General features: G+C 44.4%; 1 protein-coding gene across 2 annotated transcripts in view; it reads right to left on the reverse strand.

Annotated features, from left to right (window-relative positions):
* PRR12 (proline rich 12) overlaps positions 1–22,886 on the reverse strand; it is an 81,154-nt gene that overhangs the window by 9,310 nt on the left and 48,958 nt on the right. The window contains exons 4-14 of one of the 2 annotated variants that reach the window (XM_083162417.1): positions 18,028–21,641; positions 17,221–17,737; positions 16,698–17,047; positions 15,598–15,714; positions 14,317–14,450; positions 11,506–13,349; positions 10,802–10,840; positions 9,004–9,129; positions 6,564–6,661; positions 3,058–3,186; positions 1,680–1,775 (exon numbers count right to left, since the gene is read on the reverse strand). In XM_083162417.1, the coding sequence (XP_083018543.1) occupies positions 1,680–1,775; positions 3,058–3,186; positions 6,564–6,661; positions 9,004–9,129; positions 10,802–10,840; positions 11,506–13,349; positions 14,317–14,450; positions 15,598–15,714; positions 16,698–17,047; positions 17,221–17,737; positions 18,028–21,641 (7,064 nt within the window). The remainder of the gene's footprint in view (positions 1–1,679; positions 1,776–3,057; positions 3,187–6,563; positions 6,662–9,003; positions 9,130–10,801; positions 10,841–11,505; positions 13,350–14,316; positions 14,451–15,597; positions 15,715–16,697; positions 17,048–17,220; positions 17,738–18,027; positions 21,642–22,886) is intronic. The other variant, XM_083162418.1, reaches the window with a different exon arrangement.

Here is a 22,886-nt window from a genome sequence, read left to right on the forward strand (position 1 = left end):
TAGACTGCGCATGCGCGCAGTCTAATGCCGGGCAGCGTCTGAGCATTGCTCAGACGCTGCCCGACTTCTCCCGGCAGCACTGCGCAGCGTGACCTCTCAGCGTGAGATCAGAGGTCACGCTGCGCAGAAAGAGGTCGCGCCCGGCATTGTAATGCCGCACCGCCCGCCCAGCCAGCGCACCCACCCAGACAGCCAACGCGTCCACCCGCTCGACCGCCCGCCCAGCCAGCCAGCCAGCGCATCCACCCGCCCACCCAGCCAACACGCCAGCCCGCACCCAGCGGCATTGACGACCCGTCCCCCACCCAGCAACCCCTCAAAATGTGAGTAATTTTGGGGCAGTCTTTTTATTGGGAAAGCCAATCCCGGGAATCCCGGGATTGAGCATTTTTCAATCCCGAATCCCGGGATTGAAAAAATGCCCCGGGATTGGCTTCCCTAATTGTATGCCTTAATTAAGGCATACAATCTTATGCGATGGGCGCCGTGCTAGGAAATAAGTACCCCAAAAAAAACTTAAAAAAAAAAACTTAAAACAAAATAAATGACAATACAAATCTGCTACTATCAATATACAAATATTGCTTTGGATTCTGGATAAAAATCTGTCTAACAGCACTAGAATATTATTAAGCAAAATGTTTGTGTTTCATGTATATATATTAACCATGGACGTGGTATTATACCTTTATTACTAATATTGCACATAGAATCACATTGGATCGGTGTGAATGGTGCGCTCTGGGATGGCAGTATGGTTGTAAAAGTCAATTGCTGACTGGTTAATGTCTATGCAGTTCCCCAAATCTGTGGGATGGGTGTTCTTGGACCGAATATAAACCAATCGCATGAAAGTATGAAAGCTTGGATCCGTTAGTTGATCACAGTCAATTGGTGTTGAATATAGTAGGACGGGTTTATAGTATTATTTATTTATTAACAGTTTCTTATATAGCGCACACATATTCCGCAGCGCTTTACAGAGTATATTTGAACATTCACATCAGTCCCTGCCCCAGTGGAGCTTACAATCTATATTCCCTACCACATGTACACAGACATTCTAGGGTTAATTTTTGTTGGGAGCCAATTAGCCTACTAGTATATTTTTGGATTGTGGGAGGAAACCAGAGTACCCGGAGGAAACCCACGCAAGTACAGGGAGAATATACAAACTCCAGATCCTCTATATGCAGTCTTGTGATTGGTGCGGTCTAGGTAGCTGTGCCATCAGTGTGTCACATCAAGCTTTCAGACTATATGCTATTGGTTATAGTAAAACTGAGGCAGGGCATGCTGGGACTGTTTCACAACAGCTGGAAAGCCACAGTTTGGCCAGGTGTATAAGAATGGCATTTTGGTGACATTTAAAATTTGTTTAGGAAACTGTTGCACCAACATAAGGGAAACATGGAAAGGGTTAATGAACAAAAGAATGTTACCCCATGCTTAAATCCTACATTGCCCAAACAGTAATGCATCAAGGTATGGTAGTATGGCGCAGTAGACTATGGAATTGTTCCACAGCCTATTGCACATAAACAGGTCTCCGAAAAAACATGGTGCCCGCCATGTTCTGGAGACAAAATCCCTACTATACATATTCAGAACACATCACACCCATTATAGAAATGCCAAAACACTGGGTTCTGTGGGTTCTGTAGTAGTTTCCAACCTACCTCTTGCTTGCAACGTAGGAAGATGTGGTACTTGTAGTGATGCAGGGAATGGTACAGGGAGTAATAAAGTGATTTCTCAGCATCCACCTTAAATTCCTAAAGAAAAGTAACCATGATACTGAATTAATAATAATATGTGAAACCATTCAGAAGTAGTCGCTGACTAGGGGAATACAATAATGCAGGAGAGAAATAAACACAAACTCTTAGTTACATATATCCACTATCTTCAATTGAATTTTAGTGTCGGTGACCTACCCAGATTTTAAGATTATAAAAATAAATGTAAATTAAATTAAATATTGAAAAAATGTTTTATTTTTTTTAATAAAGTTTCTTTTGTTAATAATAATAATAATAATAATAATAATTGTTTTTGTAGTGACCCATTTGGTAGCATGGTTTATGTGTAATACTCCTAACAGCCTGAAGGTGGCAGAAGCAAGCCTAAAGCAATCAAATGAAGGTACCAGTCTCAGGCCTTAAATTGCCTAAAGAATGCAAATTTAATTACTGCAAAATTCTAGATAAAATTACTTCAGTAATGGTTAAACTAAACGCAAAACAGTGGCAGGCTGGGAAGGTGGGGGGGGGGGGGGGGGGGGGGGGGCAGGGCTCCAGCTGCTCCCAGGCCGCTGCATAGTAGTCTGTTTTATGGCCGCAGGAGCAGTGAGCACATGTATAGACTACTGCTGGAGGCTGCAAAAACTGTGCTACCGGCCGATCTATGTGCAGCACTGCCTGGGCAGCCCGGGATCACTCCTGAACACCAGCAGCCCCAATCATCATTTAAATGCTTAATTTACTGCGAGCCACTGCCAGTCTCCTCAGCACAGAAGCTCCCACCGGCAATGCTGCCTGCCTTTCACTACAAAACTGTAGGTGCCTCAGGGGAATGAATTGCTAATTACAATGTCGGGTCTGAGACGGTTGTCTCCTGCTGTGCCACGTGGGGCTCCTTACCCCTCTGAAAGTCTTAAAGGTGTGTGTGTTTAAAAAAATAAAAAATAATAATTTTATTGCATGTGTCTGTCCCCAGTTGCCAGCCAGCCCCTGATGCAAAAGGTATGATTATACATTAAGTAATGTATGATACATTAAGTAAAGACTGGGGGAAAAAAATCGATTTCAGTCACTAACTACTGTAGAGTATAAAAGGTTCTCCAAACCTATGGCAGGTGACATTATTGCTATTAGTGTCTATATACAGAGGCCAGATCAAGTATATCACACAGACTAAATGGCTGTCATCACTAGGCAGTCAGAAGGACGTTACATCAAATGTCCAAATCCTTCAGAGACCATAAAACCATATTAATCCACTAAAAGGAATCACACATTCTGAAGGAAACACGGAATCTCAGAGATTTCCTCTTACCTGTGGCTTGGCTACATTCTTTTTTAACTTGTTGAGAGTTTTTCGGTTGTAGGGCTCCCCACAAGGTTTTATCCTGACGATAGACTCCCCTGAATCATTATTTAGCTGTGGAAACGTGTGAAGCGCCTCCTGCAGGGAAAGAGAGGTTAAAAACTAAAATATGTGTCTGTGCACAAGGCAAACAAAACACGGTCACCTTTGTATGTGGAGCAATGATAACTGTAGTGAGAGTGAAAAGGCAGCACGGATGGTGTAATGGTTAGCATTACTGCCTCACAGCACTGAGGTCATGGGTTCCATTCCCACCATGGCTCTAACTGTGCAGAGTTTGTATATTCTCCCCGTGCTTGTGTGGGTTTCCTCCGGGTACTCCGGTTTCCTCCCACAATCCAGAAATATACTGGCTCTGAACAAATTAACCCTAGAATGTCTGTGTGTGCATGTATATGTGGTAGGGAATATAGATTGTAGCTCCACTGGGGCAGAGACAGATGAAAATATTCAAATATTCTCTGTAAAGTGCTGCGGAATATGTGTGCACTATATAAATAACTGGCAATAAATAAAAGGCCCAGAGCACATCTGTAAATTGGGTCACCAGCATGTTGGTCGACAGGGTCATTAGGTCGACATGGGGTTGGTCGACATAAGGTTTTTCACATTTTGTTTGAGCCGACAGGTGGTATTTCATGCCCTACCATCCACTAGCGTGTGGTGCGAGGACAAAATAATATGGTGAGCGTAGAGAGGCACCGTGCCCGAAGCATGGCGAGCGGACGCGGTGCTGCGTTTCAGTGTCTATGTCGACATTCGGGACAAAGAATGTGAAAAAACCATGTCAACCTAATGACCCTGTCCACCTAACCCATGTCGACCTAATGACCCTGTCCACCTAACCCATGTCGACCTAATGACCCTGTCCACCTAACCCATGTCGACCTAATGACCCTGTCCACCTAACCCATGTCGACCTAATGGTGTCGACATAATGGGTGTCGACATAATGACTGTTGACCAACATGCTGGTGACCTAATGATCCATACCCTGTAAATAGTAGCAATAAAAAAAACGGTACTCTTTACTTAGAACGGCGCCCACGATTTTGATCGTGGGCATCGTTAGTAAAAAATCGTGGCCATCTCGGGCATTGAATGCACTAAAAAATCGGGTGCGATGTGACCGACGAGATGCCCGCGATTTCCCATAGGGAACAATGTTAAATGTCTCAATTGACCCAATTTTCCTGTTCAATGCCTCAATTGACCCGATTTTTCCATAGGAAACAATGTTAAATGGCCCACAGAGGCCAAATAGGCACCCTGAAGTGTGAAATGGCCCCCACAATTGTTAACGCCACCCCACGATCAACGTGAACCCGAAGCGTGGCGAGCGCAGCGAGCCCGTGAGGGGCGGCGGTACGCGTCCTACGACCTTTTCATACCCCCACTATCCACGTCGGCGTGGAGTTGAGAATAGAAAGTGTGGCGAGCGCAGCGAGCCACCGAGCCCGAAGCGTGGCGAGCACAGCGAGCCCCGCGAGGGGACGTGGACAGCTGTGAAGCCCGCGAGGGGACGCGGATACCTGTGAAGGTATCCGCGTCCGCTCACCACGCTTCGGGCTCGGTGGCTCGCTGCGCTCGCCACACTTTCTATTCTCAACTCCATGCCGACGTGGATAGTGGGGGTATGAAAAGGTCGTAGGACGCGTACCGCCGCCGCTCGCCGCGCTTCGGGTTGACGTTGATCGTGGGGTGGCGTTAACAATTGGGGTGGCCATTTCACACTTCAGGGTGCCTATTTGGCCTCTGTGGCCCATTTAACATTGTTTCCTATGGAAAAATCGGGTCAATTGAGGCATTGAACAGGAAAATTGGGTCAATTGAGACATTTAACATTGTTCCCTATGGGAAATCTCGGGCATCTCGTCAGTCGCATCGCACCCGATTTTTTAGTGCATTCAATGCCCGAGATGGCCACGATGGGCGCCCTTCTAGGTAAAGAGTACCAAAAAAACACCCTTTCCAAACAAAAATAGTTTAGCTCCTGTCCTGTGTGTGGTAGTGTTGGAAGCAGAGCCGGATTTGCCACTAGGCACGGGCCTAGGGGCGGCACAAACTGTGGGCGGCGGGCAGCCAGGAGCCTCGCCCGGCACATGTCACTAGCTCCGGGTCTCTACGGGCAGCAGCACCGGATAGCTGAACAGCTATCCATAGAGACCTGGAGCTAGTGACCTGTGCCAGCTCGAGGCTGTACTGTGTGCTGCAGCCTCCAGAACACTGTGGCCGTCGGTGGCTGAGGTGTCAGTGTGGCCGGCCGCCAGCTGCAGAAGGATGACAGGGGGAACCTGCAGGGGCTGCACGCTGCAGGCAGAGATGTTCCGGCGGCGTGGAGAGGCATCTGGAGGACGCGCTGGTGGGGCCGCTTTCCAGCTCCGTCACCAACCTGCAGTGCGAGGAGCGGCAGCTGCAGGAGAAGGCAGAGAGGCTGAGCCGGGCGGCGGGACTGAGTGCCGACCAGGTACACGGGGGGGGGTCCAACAGTGTGGTGCCTGGGGGCGGCAAGACCCCTAAATCCAGCCCTGGTTGGAAGGAGTTTGCTTCTTAAATTGACAGTAAAAAGGTTGACTCCACCATTATAATATATAGACCTTTTGACTATGTCCACCTATTGCACGGATTCTCAAACTCGGTACTCGGGACCCCACACAGTGCATGTTTTGCCGGTCTCATCACAGAATCACAAGTGAAATAATTAGCTCCACCTCTGGATCTTGTGTCAATGAGTAATGAATGCACCGGTGTACCTGCCGGGTGACCTGGAAAACGTTAACTGTGTGGGGTCCTGAGGACCAATTTTGAGAATCCCTGACCTAATGCATGAAGTGGTTGACTTGTTGACAAATGTAGTACAAAAGCAATAGCCAGACATTACAGACCCTGGAACAGCCTCACAGCCGATGTCAAAATGTACAGGGTGCGACATTTATTGGCATTGGGCATATACTGGGTCTGGTAAACTAGGAACTTTTACTCTTAGAGCAGAGAAGTCACTTGTGTCACATGACAAGATAGAATGTAAAACAGTCAGCGATGGTGAAACTTAGGTCTCCATCGAAGTTTCTACCACATAGACCAGTATTCAATTACCTGCGGTGAATTACCATTGGTGAAAACATTGAGGTAGCTTTGGACTCTAATGCTCGAGCTATTCACTGGGAATCCAGATAACCTTGTTAAGTCAAGTGTAAAGTTCATAGAGTCACGCATTAACCAGGTCGAGGCACCTGTTAACCTGCTGGTTGTTGGAGATTGTTTTTTAAACCCAATGAGGAGCTAAAAAATATTCTCAATAACTTCTGGCTTCATCCCTAATTGCATAGCCCCAGGAGATCACTTAGTTTGCAGTAATTTACCACAGCCAATTGAATTCCCGCCATAACTGAGGAAAAATCATCACCCGCCATTAACATAAGCTGCTCATGGGCATTATGGGAGGAGGTAAATACCTGAATGGATGAGCTCAGGGAAATCTTTTTCAGAACTTTCTTCTTATGTTCGTTTACAATGCCGTCGATTTTCCTCATGGGTGGAAGATAAAGTTCATCTGGAAAAATGAGAGTAGACAATCAGCAATGTGTGTTGTGAAGTTGCGACTGTGAGACAACATAAGAGACAGCATGGCTGGGGACACATTGTGTCAGAGGGACCGCTATTTGCTATGTGACAAGTTCTGCATCAGCCAGTCAGATTAGCACCTTTTGTGGTCAACGGTCCATTCACACCATGTCTGTTTCTGCCGTTCTCATAACATCTTTTCTACCGGCTCAGGGGCAGATTTATTAAGCTTGGAGAAGAGATAAACTGGAGATAAAGCGGAGAAAAGGTAAAAGGAGATAAAGCACAGCCAATCAGCTCCCAACTGTCTTTTTCAAACACAGCTGATTGGCTGTGCTTTATCTCCTTTTACCTTTTCTCCGCTTTATCTATTCTCCAAGCTTAATAAATCTGCCCCTCAGCTGTATAATATAACGGAGCTGGTGCAGACACCTAACCCAGCTTGGGTGAATTCAATTGACCAATTAACAGTACTAAAAAGGGGAAAAAAATACAGAATTTGTAGCTAAATGGGCATCATTTGGATCGACCTTGAAGCCCTTAAGGGGCAACTGACTAAGTCATCATGGTCTTCTCTCTTGGCTGTCCACTAGAAGGCCTCAATAAGAATGCTGATGAGCTTCTTCATATTCTAAATGTGGATCTCTGTCTAGTTGCTAGACACTGGAAACTTACTGACTCTTCTTCTCATCAGCAATGAAACCTAACAAATGGTGGCCATGGAGAACATATCCGTGTCACATGGTGGCCATGGAGAACATATATCCGTGTCACATGGTGGCCATGGAGAACATATATCCGTGTCACATGGTGGCCATGGAGAACATATCCGTGTCACAGCCGACACGATATATCTGTGAACAACGCCATTCACAGATATATTGATGGTACACACTGGCCGATAGTGTATCTATATGTTGGCTGTTCAATCGAACGGCCGATATATCGACCAGTGTGTATGCACCTTCACACTGACAACTCCCCATCATCCCACAGGGTCTTCTCTGCTCCTATTTTTAGGGGAATAATGGTTTAGCTTTCCCAAGTTAAAAACCTAGAAGCAGACTAGACCTCTTTCCTTCTTTATCCCCCTTCGCCTTTTTTTTCCTTTCCATCCGTCACTTTTTTTTTCCTTTACCTCTCTTTTGCATGTTTGTTTCTCTTCTGCTTCCATCTTTTATATGGTTATATAAAACGTCTTTTGAATGACATTTCATCTCCCCACACCAGATATAGGGGGAGATGCACTAAAGGGAAAATGCGGTAAAAACTCCGTTATCAGGGTTTTTACTGCATTTCCCGCCATGCACTAAAATCAGATCATCGGGTTTCCGCAAAATAGAGTAATGCCCAACAAAGTTGCCGTTACTCTATAGAAGCCTATGGGCTTTGCCATGGTTTTTGAGGGATCCGTCACAGATACCCCCTTTGCTCTTTACCAACATTGTTCCTTTATGTCCTTTCAGGTGTTATGTCTCGTATTCTATCATTGTTGTACATGCCTACTCTATTCACGTATATGTCTGCACTTCTGAGAATGATGAAAAACATTAAATAAGGCAAGGGGAAAAGTATTATGTCCAATTAGCATAAACTGAATATGCCATAAAATGACACGTCCAATGGAATACTTCAGAGAAACGGTCACCACACAGTCTCCAAGCCACTAAAAACCAGACACATACTCCATTTCCAGTTCCCATGGCTTTCCAGAAAGGCTTAGCCAAATAAGTGGGAGGATTAAAAAACCTTGTTGAGGCATAAAGTGCCAGCTAATTAGATTCTATCAGTTCACAGGCTATGGGTGTAATGTATTATACCTGCATGATACTGTATGTGCGGGTAAAACATTTCCTCCTTTGTCTCTATACCAGAAGCTGCAGCGACGTGTTGTATTAACATTTCGGATACTGAAGCAGGGAGAGAGTTAAAACTTCCCCCTCTAGCGACAGCTGCTAGACCTACCACAGCGCATCAGCCTAGTACCGATTGCACTGTGTGTCTACTCTGCCCAGTTCACTAGGCATGCCCAAGATCTTACAAGTCTCGCGAGATCTCCTGTGCAGCCCGGAGCCGGCAGATGCTACAGCCAGGGCAAAGTCTGCTGCGGTGAATAAGAAAGGACACTTTTTGCTGCAGGTTTCGAACAGTCATCATTGCTGACCATACATACAATTACCCTCTGCTATCGGTGCGCTATCTTGTATATAGTAGCAGCACCGATAATTACGGGGGGGCTTAGAACCAGTCGCTGAGCACATGTATGTCCTTCATACATGGGAAAAAGCAGGTACATAAACAAAAATGAGTCATCTTAAGCGACCAACTCACCACTAGTATCCTCTAATGCCTGTATCATATCTGGGTCTAATGCAGTGCTGACCAACATTTCTATGTAGCTTCGGTACATCTCCTTCATGGCTCTTGTATTGAGCACACGGCCCACAGGAACGCGCTCTGCAAACAAAAAATACGGAACATTTTGAAGGTTTAAAAGGAGCACAAGTTGTACACTTCGTACACACAGCCCATTCCTCTCTATGCTGCATGGAAAGCAAGATTTAAGATACATGCAACCTCTTTACAACATAGCAAAAATTTACGCAAATCGGCCTAATTCAGACCGGGTTGCAAGGCTGCTAATTTGCAGGGGCCAGTAATCAGGTAAACGCCGCTCCGCCAGAGTGAAATCCTATCTTAAGAATCAATGCGTTTGCCATGCAACTAGGCTTGAGAAGTTTCCAAAACCATTCGTAAGCTGCTTACCATCGATGGATTTCACCACCGGTCACCGCGATTTGCAGACTCTGAGTAGGTCTGGACTTACTCGGTGGCTGCAATGGAATCAGTCTGATCTAGGCTGGAACTGATGTCACACACCATCCCCTAACACGCTTGGGAACGCCAGTGTTTTTTTCAGGCACACCTGCATTTTTTAGGGCACTCCAACTAAATGGCTGGATACCACCCCCCAAAAGGTAGCTTCCTGTCAATCAACTGGCAAGCGGAGAAAAAAAAAGTAGCAGGATTTCATAGCTGGACGGCATTGTGCACATGCATTGCATTAGTCTAACGCTAAACGGGCACTATGCGAATTCGCGCAGCAGCAGTCAGGTCTGAATGAGGCCCAATGTACATTAAACAATATATATGATACGGATCCCATTCATTGTACCTGTCCCCTAGACACAATGGAAGCAGCCATTTTGAGACTTCGGGAGGCATTCAATCCCCGCCGCTATTTCCGACAGGGGAAATAGCAGCGGGCGCCTATTCAATGCTGTCTTGCCCGAAAGCTTTGAATAGGCAGATCGACAGAAAGTTCCCGACTTTAAAAGCTGTAGGGCCCGTTTTGTCGATAGCGGGAGTGCATTGTCGCGATCACGGCCGAATCTCGACAATCCGCGGCCTTTAATATGGACACGTTCCCCTTTGAATCCCGCCTGGCGATATGCGGCCAAGCAAAACTAAACCGGGCCAGGGTCATGGCTGTCGGGACGGATGGACAGGAGTGACCCGGGATGGAATACCCCATAACTCGTAAACAATATCTCTGTACTGTCGCCAGGTCACAGGGAACTGAAGAAAGAATTCCTATACTTATTTGCTTTCTAAAGTGGTAGTTTTATCAAACCTTGAAAAGATAAAGTGGACAAGAGAAAGTAACAACCAATCGTTTCATTTTTTAAACAAAGCCTGTAGCATGGTAGTTCGAAGCCGATTGGCCAGTACTTTATCTCTCTCTGAGCTTTTTATAAATATCCCTCGCCATCAAGCCTCAATTAGAGTTAGAATAGGACCACAGTGGACACATTTCCACCTGGAAATACCATGTTTTAATGTAACTTTCTGATTGGATTATTCTTAACTTTGCATGATGCCCACTGATTACATTGGGCAAGTTAGTTTGCCTCTCACCCAGTTTCTACAAGAGGGTAAATTGGAACTCTGGAGCTATATCACCAATCCTGGCAATGTTTCAGACTGAAAGTTTACAGTTTACAGTTATTATTTGAACTAATTGAATGCACCAGAGGCATTCAATTAGCAGTGAAGACCCAGCACACGAGCCCCCGCAGATGGACTGAACCTCACATTTTGCATTAAAATAAAAATCTAGAAAAACTACCTGCGCGGTTTACGCAGAATACGTTGGTATGCTTGAGTCCTGATTTTTCAGCGTAAAAAAAAAAAAAAAGACATTTAATTGAATAGCCTTTGCTCGCGACCAGTAACACCTACAGCTAATTGAATACCTCCATATCATGAGTTATGATTTGGATGGATAAATGATAAATTGAGCATTTTTAAGGTGTTGACCTAGGAGGAGTTTGTATTATGTTATAACACAGCTCATCTAGAAAGTATTTTCAACAAGTTCTCTTCCATTTGTAGAATATGGTCTCTTTAGATCCTATACCCACCTAGTGCGTATTACTAAGCATTCTAGTGGTGGGAAAAAGTTTATTAAAATAGCTCTTGAGCAAATTGTGTTGTGCAAGCTATTATTGGGCCTTGGACTTTATATTGTCCCTTGGGTGTCCTTCAGTCTATTTCAGTGAGATGAGTCAGAGGTTTTGCAGTCACAGTGGGATCCTTGTCATACTGACAATGTCATTGTGTAAGAGGAATGTGACCCATTCACTTGCTAACTAACACTGCTTGCCTTACCCTCATTTAAACTGTGAGCTTTGTAGAGATAATAGTGAAATCACGCTTACTCCAAATACGCAACTTGCTTAAGCAAGTAGGCTGCCAATGCAATCTATAATACTTTGCTCCTACATTTCAACTTAATATCTTATATTTCATCATATTTTTTTCCCCTTTTACCTTCTTCACTCTGCTGGTCGGGTGAAGAGTCTGAATCGGAAGACGAAGCCACCTCTTTCAGCCATTTTTTCCTCTTCTTTGGTGGTGGCTCAGCCTTCACTTTTGCATGTTTCTGCTTAGGTTTCAGAGTAACTTTAGGAGGTGGTGGTTCTACTTTCTCTACTTTTTCCACTCTAACGTGTTTTTCGATTTTCTCCGCTCTCACAGGTTTCTCAATTTTCTCTGCTCTCACTGGTTTCTCAATTTTCTCCGTTCTTACGGGTTTCTCAATTTTATCAGTTCTCACAGGTTTTTCGGTCTTCTCAACTCTGTCATTCTTTGAAATTCTTTCAAGTTTTGGTGATTTTTCAACCCTTTCCAACTTTGGAATTTTTTCAGGTCTCTCCGATTTGTCCATTTTTGAAGGCCTATCTGTCCTTGCAGTTTTAGAAGATCTCTCAGGCCTAGCCATTTTTTCAGGCCTCTCCACTCTTGTTTTATCTATTTTATCTGGCCTGGGTGACCTGGGCGACCTAGGGGATCGATCTGCTCTCTCCACCCTGCTTGGTTTCTCCAAACGCTCTGTCTTCCTAGATTTGTCAGATCGGTCATTCTTTGCAGTCTTTTCCACCTTTGAGGATTTTTCCCCTCTATCATTTCTCATTCCTCTGTCTTGTGATAACGGTCTCTCAGTCCTCTTTGCTGGTTCCACTTTTGAAGTTTGTTCCATCAGTTCCGACTTGGTTGATTTCTTTGTCACTTCATTTTGTTCTACTCGATTTGGTGTCTCAGCTTTCTCTACCTTTTTTACCTCTTCATCTTTCTCAGGTGCTTCCAAGATCTCGTCTTTCATTGACTTTTCTGCTGGTAAGGAGGTCTTCCCTGTACATTCAGCTTTTTGGGCCTTTCGAGCAGCCTCCACCTTCTCCGATTTAACAAGTTCAGACTTTTCTTGCTTGTTAGCTGCTGCATTTTTTTCTACTTTTACCTCAGCTTCAGTCTTCTCTTGTCTAATCACAGCTGCAGGTTTTACAACCGGTTCAGTCTTTTCCTGTCTTGCCATTGGTGTACCTTTTTCTGCTTTTACTATGCGCTCCACCTTTTCTTGCCTTGCAGAGGAGGAACCTTTTTCTGGCTTTGAAGAACGCTCTGGCTTCTCTTGTTTACTAACCGTAGTAACCTTTTCAGGCTTCAAACCCGGTTCCAACTTTTCAGGCCTTACAGGAGTAGACACCTTCTCGGGCTTCGAACTGAGTTCTTGTATTTCAGGCCTTGAAACCTGTGCACTCTTTTCAGTATTTACAGTGGTGTCTGTTTTTTCTGGTTTTTCCACCATCTCAGCTTTCTCAGTCTTGGCCGCTGGTTCTATCTTGTCAGGTTTTGACATCTGCTCAGTCTTTTCTGCCTTGGCCACCAGCTCAACCTTCTCAAGCGTAACCACGTGACCGTTTTTTTCTTTCTTCCCTACTGGCTCAGAAATGTCACCATCCTCAACGAGATCTTCCTTCTCATTCGGAAAAATGGTCTCCGTCTGTTCCACTGGATCAAGCTTTTCTTCCTTATCAATCTCTCCATTAGCCTCATCCTTTGCAACATTAACCGCCAGGCTCTGCTGTTCAAGCTCTTCCCCAGTATTAGCTTTTTCTGGTTGGTGAACGGTCTCATTTTTGTCAACGGTCTCCTCATGTTCTGCATAATCAGGTCTCTCGACTCTGTCCACCTTCTCTAGCTTCTCTGCTGCCTCAGACTTTTCTAGCCTTGAATTAGAGTCCATTTTAATCGTGCGATCTTGTTTCTCACACTTCTCTGGCTTAGAAACGGCCACCGGACTCTTCGCTCCAGGGGCTTTTGTCTGACTTTGCCTTCTGTTCAAAAACAGACATAACAAAGTATTAGACGCAAGATATAAAACATATTGGGGGCTCTTTATTAAAACGGAAGTTCTATTAAAGGGATTTTGCACATAGTAACTAATCAGAATATACTTATTTATTTAACACGTTCTAGAAGAAAATAGAATATGATTGGTTGACCATAGCAACATCCCATCCTTAATAGAACTCCCATCTTAGTAATATAGTAAAATAATAATTGCCCAATTTTATAAAACACATGCCAGGACAGAGACCATTCCTGGGATGTGTTGGAGGTCAAGTGATCACTAATACAACCAGTGGTGGCTCCAGGGGTTGGGCTGCAGAAAAGTCAGTGAGTCAGATTGGAATAGCAGTTGGTGGCAGTTGCTGTATTTCGCATATTTGAATTTTAAACTGCAGCCTCCCTTGACTAGGACCATTGCTAACTGCATATGTGCAGGTGGAGAGTGACGAGGAATGATCTGACTCTGGTTTCTTTAGGACTACAGGCAATCTGCTACCATGGCGATATTTACTGGGGCGAGAACTACAGAATGCTCTGCATTGTGGAGCATGGTAAATTCAGCAAAAAAGCAGTTGCTATAGAAACCGATGGGGGGCTGCTTTTGTGATTGAAAACACGGGATCACAGCAGATATAGCTCCAATATGTCTGCTTCCATGCGGAGTAGGCAGAAGTTTGCCCTCATAGCAGATGAAGCTACAGTCTACTAAATATACCCTTGTTCTCCCTCCCATCCCTCAGTCCTGCAATTCTATTGGCAAAATGCTGCAACACCTGATCTCCTGCTCTATGTAGTTCGAAGGACAACCTCCAAGGTCAACAGACACTGCAACGTAACTGGAAGAAATCACAGCATGTGCAGCGGAACCTTCCAAGCTATTCTAGGGGAGTGTTATGAAAAAAACAGTATAGTAAAATCGAGCAGACAGGCCATGGAGTAGCCAAAAGTCACCTCATGCTTTGCAGAGGACGATGCCACGGTTTTCTGGAACACACTCTCACATAGTCCTTTTTGTTGATATTTTCAAGGAACTTGACGTACAGTCGCTGGTACCGGTTTTTGGCATCACCGAAGTATCCCAAATACTAAAACGAGCAGGACAGGAAAGCAAAAATGTTATTTCATTCAATACAATACATCAGCTTATATTGGATGAATTTGTTTCTTTGGTTTTAGTGACCTTTAACAACTTGAGAGGTTCAGTCACCTTAGGGTTTGGTGATCAGTAGCTTTGCCTTCAATAGCAATTTTTTTTATAGTAGCGATAGACCTACGAATATAAATCCAGACCCAGTATCCTGTCCCATTATCTCTGCCCAGGGAAAATATGCCAGTAGTTAATGGTTAGCCTGCATCTGTCTGATGTGAGCTACATTGAGTTAAAAAAAAAAAAAAAAGACACAAAACACACACATGATTGGCTGGTAAACATCGCAATGACGTGATTGGCTGGGATGCATTGCAGTATATCAATGCTATGGGCACAGTGCTACAAAATAATACAGACTTAGGGCCAGATGTATCAATCTTCGAAAAGTGATAAAATGGAGAGTGATAAACAGCCAGCCAATCAGCTCCTAACTGTCACGTTACAGGCTGGATTTGAAAAATGTACATGTACGAAGCCATGAAAAGTGATAAAATGGGGAGTGATAAACATCCAATCAGCTCCTACCTGTCATTTTTCAAACACAGCCTGTGACATGGCAAGTAGAAGCAAATTGGATGGTGGTTTATCACTCTCCATTTTAGACATTTTCAAGGTTAGCACATCTGACCCTCAGTGAGAAGGCACATCTCCTCAGCCTTACATGCCGCCGATACAAGCCTCATATCCAGCCCTACACTGTAGTCACTGCTACTTTCTCTGCTGCCAGACACCTCAGCCTTGTGGTAAAAACGGAACTTCTCACAATGAAAAACAGCAGACAGGACTCATTATGATCGAGCATCCTGTGGAAAATTATTTAGTCAGGTTCCGTGGGAATCTGAACTGCCTGAAATTTATTTAGATTTTTCCTTCTCCACAAGTCATTCCTCTGCTCCAATCATGTTACAGATAGCTTAGTGATGTGGTCACAAAGACTAACTGATAGTACTGTGTGCTGCTGGGATGTCTGCTTAGTTACAACAACAGGTGGTCTACAGATCGATTGGACGGTCACTGTTCTACAACTTACCATCCCCTAAACTAAAAGACTACCCTCTCTGCGATGTCTATTGGTAACTTACGTTGCTGGTGGCACAGAACTGGCGCTGTCCATCTTTGATTTCCGGAGTGAATTTTTGCAATAAAGCTTTTTGCACCCGCCATATTGGAGGTGGCTCTCGTCCCGTTTGCAGAGCCATCTTGAGATAGGAGGGAAAAAAATGGTCACTTTTCCATATCTATTATCAAGTAATGAGTATTAATGAGTGTTGCTAATATATGTCAGAAGCGTGCACCTACATCTTGGATTATTTTCTATCCTACATAATAAAAGGTTAATGCTGCTCCTCACATCTATGGGGAAGAATTGCAGTGTTTTGGGCACCAGCAGGCACTAGATGGCGCAATTCAAGTATTCAGCGCACACAACCATCAACACTGACATTACGGCTATGTTGTTCTGTAAATTTGATGTGTTCAGAACATACATTTATATATATATATATATATATATATATATATATATATATATATATATTTATTTATTTATTTTCTGGAGGAGTCACCTGTAAGGACTGCTGCCTGTTGGTGTTATTTCACCATTGTTTTACCTGTACTCGGTCCAAAGTGTCGAGTCAGTGTACCAGCTTATGATTAGGTGGACCCTTAATACCATTTACGTCTAGGCGCCAGTGTGTTTAATAAAAAGTTGTTATTAGAACTTATTGCTACAATTGAACTTACCCCTGAAGAAGCCTTAGAACAAAACGTGTTGGTAGTGATTGGGTCATTTACATCTGTCTGAATTTATGAAGCAATTGGGAATTTCATCTACAACTGTATTACACACTGTATCAGAAGTTTATATATGGATTTGTTTTATCTGTGCAAACTTTGTAATTAAAACGTATTGCATTGCCAAAGAGGTAACAATGTTCTAGATGGTAAATTGACATTGCACCCGCTCTGATATTTCTCACATAAAACACACTGCTAATATTAATTCTGTGGTTAATCCTTGGTGTCCAAGACAGAACACCATGCTCAGTGTTCCATGTTTGGGGTTTTGGAGTTTCTGTATTATTATCTGAAGTATATGTATATTTTTTCGGTACTTATATGTTAGTTGGGCGCCCACTAATCTTCTAATAAAAGAAGCATTACCAGGTTCATTGTGCTGTACCTTTAGCGCCTGAATATCCTCCACTCGAATAACAAACTCATCTCTTTCCCGGAAGATACCCTCACCGCTGCTTTCAACATCTTCCTCATCAGTCTCCCCACAAATAGCAGCAGTCTCCTGCTTTTTGGCTAGGTGTAGAGGTCTGGAATCTTCTGGCTCTTCCTGTTCAGGGGAAGACTGGGCAGGTGTTTCTTCTGGTGGGGGTGGAGGTGGTGGTGGAGGCGGCGGTGGTGGGGGTGGAGCTGGTGCCTCTTGAGGAGATGGTGGTGAAACCGCAACTGGTGGTTCTGGCTGCGATGAAGGTTCAGAAGGTACAGGGCTGGACATCTTCTCCTCTACCACTGGAGGTGCTTAAGACAGAAAAAAATAATAATAATACTGAGAACCAAATAATCATTACAAATAAAAAATAAAAATAAATAGGCTGCCTGTTCAGAGTTGGGAGGGGGTCACTAGGCAGGAAAAAGCACGTAGGGTTTATTATACAGATTATTTCTGAAAACGTATTACCACATTAACTGACCTGTACTTTCTGCTTCCTTGCGGTCAGTAGGATCATAGAGAGCAGAGATGGCTGAAGAGATGCTCTTTTGCAGATCTTGGTTTTTGCTGACAGAGTCCTCCTCATCAGAAGAAAAAGAAGGTAAGGTCTCCAGATTTCGCTTCAGCTCATCGTCCAACCTTTTACAAGGGCTGGTGCAACTCATAACCAGGCTGTCACTCTCTGTTGAGTCTAGAGATCCTGAAAGCATTTGAGAGGTCATCCCAAAGGAAGCCTGCTGGCCAGAAGGTGGTCGGTTCTTTGAAGGGCTGGTGTTGGCTGTGGGCAGCTGCTGCCTCTTGCCTGACTTTAAGAAGTCCAAAAAGGAGGCCATAAAGCCCGATTTTATTTCTGGTTGCTTTTCTTCAACCTCTTTGATCTTCTGTTTGATCTTCTCCCGTGTCTGGCTGTTATCCAAAGCATTCTCCTGGGGAGGAGGAAGCATCTCAGCTTGTTCCATCTGCAAAGTATCGTTCCCTTTTGGCACTTGCAGTTTGATCTGACCAACAAGATATAAAAGCACACCATGAGCTTGCTCACTTCGGGGGAAACTGATTAACTTTTTTAAATTGTTTGTAAATTTCTTATTATTTTTTTTATAAATTACCAGCTACTATTTAAAATAAAACATAAAAAGTTACAAAAAATATATATATTTATGGGGAAAAAAACAGACAATAAAAACAGCATTTTTGTGATAGTCATTTATCTTCTGCTAATTTTTTTTAAATTAATTATTATTATTTGCAATTTTTCTAATTACATTTTGTGGAAAAACACTCCACATACCTTTAGTGGTTTCAGGGGCTCCATTGGCATACTTTCCCTTCCCTCATCTGCTATTCTCCTGCCTCTCCCTCTACCTCTTCCACGGGGCTTTCTAATACCATCATGACCTAAAACATGTGGTTCTATAAGAGGCCTGATTCTTGGTCGTCCTCTGGGCCTTGGGGGCCCCTCTCGTTTAGGTTTTGTGGGCTTCCGGCCACGTCTCTTTGGGCCATCCATGCTATTGGGTGGACAGAAGTCAATATCACCCATTGGGCTTATGTTCGGCCGAGAGCGACAGCTAGAGATAAGATCTGGGAGAAGATCAGGTAATCTACGACTGTTTAATCTGATATCAGCAGGGACATCTTCCTTGTCTTCATCATCTTCAAACTCATACTCCTGAGCATAGTTTTTTTTAGGAGGCTGGAAAGATGGTTCTCTTTTCTTCAGCAGGTGGAAAGATGATGTCTTGAGGAGTTTTTTGGGCTTGGAAGAACAGAAGATCGGTGAGGTTAGGCCAGGTTTTACTTCTGATGATTGCTGGCCATGACTAGACTGAATTAACCCTAATTGTTCTGTATTGACAGTAGATGGCAGCTCATGCTTTACAGATACAGAGTCCAGACCCAAGTGAACATTTTGTTGATTGTCATTACTCTCTGAGTTGCAGTAACCAGAATAGCCTTGGCTAGACTGCATCATCTCATAGCTGTTTTTCATGGCCTCATTTCTGTCCATGCTTTGAGAGCCATCATCACCACAACTAGACTTGGGATACTCATCGTTTCCACAAGATTGCTGACAGAACATATCCTCCATGCCAGGGAAAAAGCTTCTCTCCTCGTCTTGCAAAAGCGAATCGGGAAAGCAGATAGATGTAAGCGGAACAAAACGCTGCTTTGATCCTTGAGGACTCGGGCTGTCAAACTGATCCTTAGGCTCCATCTGAGTTTGTGGCACCTGCTGGGAGGAGGACTCTGGATCTAAACGCATAGGGTCTCCGCCATCAGACATAAGGTGTTGCTGACCCTGCACAGAACCGGACTGACCCAAGTGTGATTCCAAGTTCAGGTCAGGTTCTAGAAAGTCCTGCATTTCCTGTGACCGGGATAATGCCTGCATGGCATCATTTTGAGGAAGTCCCTCCATGCCCTCAGACTGAAGGGATCCTTGCATCCGCTCAGGCTGCATCTCTGCTTGCATGCGTTCTGACTGAAGTTGTGCCTGGAGTTGAGGGGACTGCTGGTCATTTTGCATCTGGTGGGAATCCATCATCTGTGCCTCCATTGACTGGGAACGAGAGTGTACCTCCATAGACTGTGAGCGAACATGCATTTGCTGGGACTGTAAATGGGCTTCCAATGCTTGCGACTGCAGCTGCATTTGTAGCTGTGGGGATTGTGCTTCAGCTTGGATCCTTTGCGGTTCCATAAGGTGTACATCCATTGATGACTGTACTTTTCTCTGATGCGCCTGCAGCTGACTCTGGGTATGAGTTAGTACAGACTGAAGTAGTTGTGACTGTTGAGTGGTCGGCTGGTGGGTAAGAGACAGTGGCATATCAGGAGAAGTATCCATCATCATTGGAGTGCCTTGTTGGCTTTGAAGCATGTTGTGAGTCTCCATAGACTGACTCTCCACCATTCTGTGACCTTGTGACGCATGTTCCGGGGTCTTTTGCATGTATGAATGTGCAGAGTTTAAATCTTTATTTGAGGTGTCCATGTGTGGTAGATGGTCTACTGACTTTTTGATATCCTGAGAAAAGGAATCCATTGGGCCTGTCTGATGACTATAATGAACAACAGATGTTCCTAAAGACTCTGGAGTTGACCTTGAGTTAGAATATTCCTTATGGCGGTCACTTTTTTTCTTGTCTTTTAAGCTCTGTAAAGACATCTCCAACCCTTGGTTGTCTAAGTTTGAATTAGTCCTTATAACACTTTGCAGGTGATACCTTTCCTCTGTTTTGCTCATTTCATAGCCCATGGATTTACTTGATCTTTCCTCACACTCCACAAGGCTTTCAGAGGAGACCCGGGGAGGACTTTGTGACTGTAGTAGATGCTGAATGAGGAAGTCTTCATCATCTGTCCTTTCCGTGGAGAGAAGGTCAGAGTCAGATTTTGGTTTGCTATAGGAGGGTGTTCTTTCTAGATTAGACTGCGAGTTTTGATAGCTTTGCGAATGGGAAGCTTGCATGTAAGAAGGTGAAAGCACTGACGTCAAATACTTCTGAGACTGTCCAGGAGAAGCTACGCTTTGAGATCGACTTGAAGTAGGTGACTGTAGAGGTCGAATTATCTGAGAGGGACTGGAATCTGATAAATTCTGGGAATGGCTAACAGAAGAATACATGGCCGGGGAATGGCCAGTACTGTAGCTCAGGGATGGGCTGGCAGTTGGCATACCTTGAGAATGAGCAGGGACATAACTAGGAGCCTGGCTTGCAGACACATGGGACTCTGTTTGGACACTGTAACTTGGAATCTGACCCACCGATGACAAGCCTTGTAATTGCTCGGGGGAGTAGGTTTGATTCTGGCTCACACATGTCTGCAAGCCTTGTGACTGGCTAGTTGTATAGCTTTGGGATTTGCTCCCACTGGTCAAATCTTGGGCCTGGCTAGACGTAAAGCCTTGTGACTGAGTAACAGCTGAATGGTTCTGCGATTGAGTGACAGCATAGTTTTGTGACTGGGACATAGAAAGAAGATTCTGCGGCTGTCCGGGAGAGTAAGCTTGAGACTGGCTTGAAATAACAGAGCTGGACTTTGGAGTGGAGGAGGAATAGTTGTGTGACTGTCCGGTGGATGCAATGCTTTGGCACTTTGGAGTGGCGGTAGATCGGGGAGTCTGCCTAGAAGCAGAGTAGCTCTTGGACTTGTTGGAAGAGGAAGAGGTTGAATACCCCGGGGATTGAATTATTGGTCTGTAGCTCTGAGATTGCTCTTGGCGTGCTTGTGAGTTCTTCTGCTGCGAACCCTCACTACTGACAGGTGACTGGTCCCCCAATGGACTGCAGGACAAGCTGGAGCGATGTGACATTTGCTGGTAACTACCCCCACAGCTTAGATAATGCTGTAGGGAGTGGGCAGCAGCTGCAGCTGAAGGAAGCTGGGACTGGGCACTGGAGGGCCGCTGGTAGTGCTTTATAACGCTGTCTTGTCGAGGCATTGCTCTTTCAATCGAAGAGGCCGGAGAGCTGGAGAACACAGAAGCATTGTAGAGCTGGGATGTTTGTTCAGAGGGTCCAAGGGAGGAGGAGAGCAGGTTGAACTGGGAGGGAAGGTGTCGTGAAGCAGATTCCTGTGCACTGCGATAGGCTGAACTCTGAGATGGTAGTCCAGTGCCTAACACCGTGCTGCCAAGCCGATCAAAACTCAGTGAAGATGGGACAGAAGACTGGGATGACTTTATATGGAGAAGTGGATCATGAGGAGAGAGGAGACCATTTGAAGTTGGGCTGAAGGTGGCATCTTGAAGTGTCAATGAAGATGTTACAGGGAAGCTTCTTCCGCTGAAAGATGCTGGGTGCTGGTAAGCAGAAAGGGCAGAGGATGATGGAAATGTACCGGATCCTGGAATGGCCCCAGATATGAAGAGCTCTGCTGGTGCAGGGGTGTGCATGGCTACAAAAAAAACAAAAACACAACAGTGTATCAGAAGGACACAACGCAAGGAACAACATGCATCTAATTCATGTAATTAGGTCTAAAATTTGGGTGTGGATCATTTGGCCAACCCTAATTAGGTCAACAGTCAAAAGTTTGACATGTGAAAAGGTATACACAAGAAAAGGTTGACCAGTACAAAAGGTCTACACCATGAAAAGATGGACATAGAATTTTTTGGGGATGGTGCCATTTACCATTTTAACGATATGGACAAACTATATCGTGCATACACACTGAATGATATCGTTAATGATATCAGTGATGTCACCGGGTTCCCCTCTGTACATGCAGTCGTTAAGAACCCATGTGAGCACGCATCTTTAATGATATTGAGCATACCCACTAGACGATATGAATGTTATATAATTTACGATACAGTCATCGTTCAAGTCGTTAACGATATATTGTTCAACTATTGGTGTTTTTTTATGCCTTGAAAGGAGAATATCCAGAAATTCTCCAACAGAATCCAAATGGAAACAATGCCCTTTCTGATGCAGGTTCCCCCACCGAATAGTCTGTATGACATATTAAACATACACAGTTTATTGAAAATTCATAGTATGACATCATATGAATGTGTCTTGGTAATTGGTACAGCATGTTAGAAGAGATGCATAAACCTAGTTATGCAGCTCATCACATGCTGTACCAGATGACATGAATCTTCAATAAACTGTTTATTCGGAAGAATTGGTACAGACCAATTAATTGGGGAACTTGTGCCAGAAAGGACAGTCTATAACATACCCAGAAGCTTATTGGTTGCTATGGATGAATTCCCTACCCATCCTCTCTAGAAGGTTTGATACATCTCCCTCTATGTCTGATAACCCACTTAGAATATGGCTGCTTCACCTAGGAAAGAGGCGTAGCCGGGCAGTGCTTGGTCTCTAATGCACTGTACAGCCGTGTTCCAACCTATCCTCCGTGATCTAGAGGATTTGCTTCCACTAGACCTAAGACAAACGTACAAATCATAGTATTAGTTTTGGGGGAAAAAAATATTTTTCCTTTTTTTTATTTTTGTACAGAGAACCTGCCAATAGTGCGAGCTGTAGATTTTACTTAAGTAGGGTCAAATAGAAAACTAAATCCACAAGGTGACTTCCATGGTCATTAGCCCAGCATGCTACTTTCCCATCTAGGCTGCCATCTGTTGAGTCTCTAGATCACGGAGGATAGGTTGGAACACGGCTG

This window comes from Crinia signifera, chromosome 19 (assembly GCF_055691185.1).
Source record: "Crinia signifera chromosome 19, ASM5569118v1, whole genome shotgun sequence".
Taxonomy (NCBI): domain Eukaryota; kingdom Metazoa; phylum Chordata; class Amphibia; order Anura; family Myobatrachidae; genus Crinia; species Crinia signifera.